This window comes from Hylobates moloch, unplaced genomic scaffold, assembly GCF_009828535.3.
Source record: "Hylobates moloch isolate HMO894 unplaced genomic scaffold, HMol_V3 SCAFFOLD_23, whole genome shotgun sequence".
Taxonomy (NCBI): domain Eukaryota; kingdom Metazoa; phylum Chordata; class Mammalia; order Primates; family Hylobatidae; genus Hylobates; species Hylobates moloch.
The window spans coordinates 40,964,492-40,969,975 of NW_026652298.1; the positions used below are offsets into that span (position 1 = coordinate 40,964,492).

Sequence of the window (5,484 nt, forward strand, 5' to 3'; positions counted from 1 at the left end):
GTAGCATGGGGGGTGCTGAGGGCCAGGCCAAGCTGAGGGGCTGCGGGGAGAGCGGGACCCCAGGCCGCACAGGAATCTGCCGAGGGGACTGAGCCAGCCCGGGGCCCCTCCCCACCCGCAGCCTGCTTTTGGGCAAGGCCACCACAGTTATCCTGCCACGTCCAGCGCCTCCTGCAACAGGGGCCGGCTTGTGGAGGAAGGACCCGTGGGGAATGGCCGCATGTCTGTGTCCAGAGGCCCAGGGTCAGAGTGGGATGAGGCCTGGGTGCTGTGTGGGCTTGGCCTGGGGCCCACGGAGAATGGAGCCCCCACCCGCTGAGGCCTGGGAGGCCTAGAAGTCATTCCCGCAAGCTGTACGGTCCAGTCCTTATCTGCCGAGAGGCAGGGCTGGTGCGGGGCCTCCCCAGGGGTGTCATGAGGGAATGAGGAGACCCCACGGACCCTGGGCAGACTGCACTCCTGGGCTCCATCCAGCCTGGCTTCCCTGCCAGCAGCATGGGGGCTGTGCATCAACGCAGTGGCTTGGTGGCCAAGGGGGCCCCATGCAGCATGGAGGCCCTGCTCTGGGCCCCGAACACTGGCCTTGGCCTACAGCCCCCTCGCCGGGCCCGCCCAGCCACAGCTTCCATCTCCCTGCTTCTCCTCAGGGCGCCGCACCCCGGGTGGGCAGCAGGCTTAGTTTCCCGATGGAGGAGAGCTGCGTGCCCACGGCACCATCCCCCAACCCAGCCTGCCAAGATGCCGGGCCCCAGCCCCACTCAAGGGCATGGGGCTGGCAGGAGGACCCTGGGGCCGCGAGGCAGGCTTCGCAGTGGACGCGGGGGCCCTGCCAACATCCTGTCCAGAGCTCGGCGGAGCTGGCCTCTCAGCCTGTTGGTCTTGGACAGCCCAGAGGAAGCCACCGGCGCCCAGGCGGGCATGAAAGGGCTCTTTGACGGCTGGGCTGCCGGGTCAGTAGCACAGACGGCCGGCCAGGTGAGACGGTAACAGGGAGTGTGGGGCCTGGGGGTGGTTGTGGGGGTCTTCACAGACGCCCTGGGCAGGCCGGGCTCCCCCCGAACCCCGGCAGAGCATGATCCAGCCCTGATTGTCTGCCAGGCAGGGCCAGGGGCTGGGATGGCCGGGAACTCCATGGGGGCTCCTGCAGGCCTCCGCGCATTCACACATCCACTCCTGCCAGGCCCCCTCTGCCGGAGGAGTCCGGGGGGGTCTCGTGGTGTCCAGTGGGGCCAGGGGGTGAGTCAGGGTCTGCTGAGCTCGTGGGGAGGCAGGCAGAGGGGGGCTAGTGCCAGAGACTTTCCACCCACCTGGAATGACCCACTGCAAGAGGAAGGACCTTGCCCTGTGCTGCAATCCCAGAGGGCTTTCTGAAGGAGGCAGCCTAGATCTTTGTCCAGCAGAGCCCATCTTCAGGGAAGATTGAGGATCCCGACCCTGTGCACCTGCCCTAGCAGAAGATACTCCTGGCCAAGCCTCCAGATGTGGCTGTGAGGGGAGTGGGGTAGGCAAGGCCCCCCTGGCAGGGGGGCCAGGCTCATTGGGGCAGCTGCTGGTAGAGTCGGGAGGGGGCCTACCTTGCTCAGGGGGACCCAGGTTGGCTCTGGCTCCCCCTCAGCACCAAGGTGGGACCATCCTTCCCTAGTCTGGGAGAGGCAGAGGAGTGGCCTCCCAAGGCCCCTGCAGGCCCTGCCCTGGGGGCTCCGGACGAGAGGCTCTCTGGGCCCGGCTGAGACTGTGCCTCCGTGCACTGTGCAGGGCCCCCGGCACCAGGCCAGCCGCCACACCCCAGGGCTCTGCCCAGCCACAGCGGGTGGGGCCTTGGGCGGCCACCCGCTCCTGAGTTTGGAGGGCTGTCTCAGAGACCTCTGTGTCCCATAACGGCTTCCCCTCCATCTGCTGGGTGTGGGGGCCCCAGCTTTGGGGACCAGGACTCCCCGACTCCAGGTGTGCAGGGTGCCTGGTGTGGCCCAGAGTGTACTCGGCCTTGGCCTCACCCACTGGGCCAGCAGCGTCCGTGCCCAGGCAGAAGCTCCCACTTCCACCGGCTGCATTCCCGACGGGGGCAGGGCCAGGCTGCCGTAGGGTCTGGGGGCTCCAGCTGGGGCACCTCCTTCTCAGTCCCTCCCCTCTTTCCTCTCCCCCAGCCCTGGCCAAGATGGCAGCCCCCGCCCTGCTGCTCCTGGCACTGCTGCTGCCTGTGGGGGCCTGGCCCGGGCTGCCCAGGAGGCCCTGTGTGCACTGCTGCCGCCCGGCCTGGCCCCCTGGACCCTATGCCCGGGTGAGTGATGGGGACCCGTGGAGGGGGGACCTGTGGAGGGGGCTGCCTCGAGTACGGCCCACCATAGACATCGAAATCCTCAAGGGTGAGGCCCGTGGGTGCTGCCTGCATGCTCCCCCACCAGGACTCAACAGCCCACAGGGAGTGGGGGGCCCCTGGGGCTCTGGAGGAGGGGCGGGAGGGGCATGCTGAGCACCAGTGTCCGCCCTGGCAGCGCTCCCTGCCCAGGGACCCCCGGGCTTCCCCCTCAAGCAGGAAGAAGCCTGGCTTGGGGAGGGACCCATGAACCAAAGTGGGGCGCTGAGGACCCTGGGGAAGGGGGCCAGGATTTCCTGAGATCCCCAAAGTAGCAGCCCCTTGGGAAGGGAGACTGGGCGGCCTGCGTGCTCTGAGACCCCTTGACAGGGCTGCGCTGTCCTGAAGGCTGTACTAAGGTTAGGCTTGCGTAGGACCTTCCCAGCCTTCTCATTCTTTAACACCCAACGCAGACCGTAGCTGGCCCCGACCACCCATGTCGCCCCCCTCTCGGTGAGGACCACACCTTTGGAGAACAGCTTCTCCCCATCTTACAGACGTGGACGCGGAGGCTGGGAGAGGGGACGTCACTTGCAAACACTGTGTCCTTACAGTGACCCTTGAGCCCCAGCCCCTGGCCTGGGTGCCGGAATGGGGGAGGCCTGCCCAGCCCGGCCCCGACCCGCGGTTTCCGCTTGTCCCCTGCAGGTGAGAAGGGCGAGGCCGGCGTCCGAGGTCGTGCGGGCAGGAGCGGGAAGGAGGGGCCGCCGGGAGCCCGGGGCCTGCAGGGCCGCAAAGGCCAGAAGGGGCAGGTAGGGCCGCCGGGCGCCCCGTGCCAACGTGCCTACGCGGCCTTCTCCGTGGGCCGGCGCGAGGGCCTGCACAGCTCCGACCGCTTCCAGGCGGTGCCCTTCGACACGGAGCTGGTGAACCTGGACGGCGCCTTCGACCTGGCCGCGGGCCGCTTCCGCTGCACGGTGCCCGGCGTCTACTTCCTCAGCCTCAACGTGCACACCTGGAACTACAAGGAGACCTACCTGCACATCATGCTGAACCGGCGGCCGGCGGCCGTGCTCTACGCGCAGCCCAGCGAGCGCAGCGTCATGCAGGCCCAGAGCCTGATGCTGCCGCTGGCCGCGGACGACGCCGTCTGGGTGCGCATGTTCCAGCGCGACCAGGACAACGCCATCTACGGCGAGCACGGAGACCTCTACATCACCTTCAGCGGCCACCTGGTCAAGCCGGCCGCCGAGCTGTAGCCGGGTGAGGGGCCCCGGGGCTGAGCACCGCACGCGTGTGAGTGTGTGTGTGTGTGTGTGTGTGTGTGTGTGTGTGTGTGTGGGGCGCCGACTGTGTGCAGTGATTGGTTGAGTGCCGACTGTGTGCAGGGATTGATTGAGCGCCGGCTGTGTGCAGGGATTGGTTGAGCGCCGACTGTGTGCAGTGATTGGTTGAGCGCCGACTGTGTGCTGTGATTGGTGAGTGGCGACTGTGTGCAGTCATTGGTTGAGCGCTGTGTGCAGGGATTGAGAGCGGACTGTGTGCAGTGATTGAGCGCCAACTGTGTGCAGGGAATGATTGAGCGCCGACTGTGTGCAGGGATTGATTGAGCGCCGACTGTGTGCAGGGATTGGTTGAGCGCCGACTGTGTGCAGTCATTGGTTGAGTGCCGACTGTGTGCAGGGACTGGGCCATGTGGAGTGCTGGGTGTGGTGGGAGCAAGTCTGACCCGCACCTGCCCTCACAGGGGCTGGCGCACAGGAAAGGACCACATGAAGCCACATGGACGGAGGCCTGTGGTGCTGGGTGTGCGGTGGGTGGGGCCAGGTGGTGGAGCGAGCCGGGTGCCTCCTCATGAGGTGGTTGGAGCCCGGTTGCTCACGCAGGTACTTGCCCTCACGGCTGAGGGGCCATTCTGCTTCTAAAAGCTCTGCCAGGCACCCTTGCTGAGAAGACATTCATTCGACATTGCGTATTTGCCAAGCACCTGCCCGGTGTGGCTGGACCCGGGGGAGGCCAAAAGGGTGGAAGGAGGACGGTAACTTCCAGGCGGTGTTAGGGGCACCCAGCACTCACAGTGGCCGGGAGGGTGTCGCTGGCCTGGTGGAGGCTTGTCCTTGGCAGGAAACACGTGGCCCAGCGCAGGGGGGCCAGTTTTGGGGGCTCACGGGTCCCCAATCTGAATGAGTGGGGGCTGGAGGAAGATTGGACCCTGAGGGGCACCAGAGCCGGGGGGAGCCTCAGACCCCCACGGAGTCACCTCATGCTTAGACAGGGATGAAAGTCGGGTCCACATGGCCTGGCTGAAGTTGTGGGGGCAGAGAGGGCCCCATTTGGGAGTGTGGGTGGGTCGGTCCCTCCAGGCAAGAGGCTGGCCCAGCTCTAGTCACTGGAAGCCTCTGTTACCCTCGCCGGCTGGAGCAGCTGCGGCCCCTCCCGGAAGCTCTCCCAGCCACGTGCTCACTTGTCTCTGGAACCACCTCGACCCGGCCTGGGCCTCCCTCCCCCTCTTCCCAGCCCCTGCGGCCCGGCCTCCCACCCACCGCCTCCTCCTCCTTGGTGTGCTATCTGTGGCAGCGTGGCCACTGGGCCCAGGCAGGAGCAGCATCAGGAGTCACCAGGGCTCAGCCACGCTGCCTGGAACCCTCACAAGGCCCTCCATAAAGCATCCCCGGGTGGAGGCAGGAGAGCCCCCACAGGTGCACCCAACGTGGGCTCATGGGGGCCCGTGGGTGCTGAACAGATGCAGGGATGCGGGGTCCCAGGTGCCCCCACGGCCCCTTGATCCTTGTCCATCCTGGGATGTCCCGGCCCATGGAGTGCCCGGCTCGCCCATCCCCCTCTTCAGGGCTTGCCCTCCCCCCACTCCCTCCCCACAGGGGCCCCCACCAGTACTGACCAATCTCTGAGCAGCTGGGCCCACAGCCTGCCCCAGGAGGGTCTGTTGGGGACAGCCCCCAACATCAGGGTGCACCCTGCAGGGTGGGGCCAGCCGAGGAGGGAGGTAGGAGGGCAGGGGCTGTGGCCCCCAGGGCAGGGGGACTTTGTCTGTCCATCTGGCAGCACACACTGGCTGGGAGGAAGCAGCTGGGAACAGTGACCCTCCCTGTTGCTGCAGGGCCCCAGCCCGAGGGGCTGCTCAGTCATCCCCACCACCCACCCCTGGGCCAGGCCTGGGGGCAACCGGCAGT

The 5,484-nt window shown here is 67.2% G+C and overlaps 1 protein-coding gene across 1 annotated transcript; it reads left to right on the forward strand.

The window, feature by feature from the left end:
* Positions 1-887: 887 nt before the first annotated feature.
* Positions 888-3,552, forward strand: C1QTNF8 (C1q and TNF related 8). Its single transcript, XM_032144998.2, has 3 exons — positions 888-975; positions 2,145-2,363; positions 3,002-3,552. The coding sequence occupies exons 2-3, from the start codon at positions 2,156-2,158 to the stop codon at positions 3,550-3,552; spliced, it is 759 nt and encodes a 252-aa protein (XP_032000889.1). The 5' UTR covers positions 888-975; positions 2,145-2,155.
* The last annotated feature ends 1,932 nt before the right edge of the window (positions 3,553-5,484 follow it).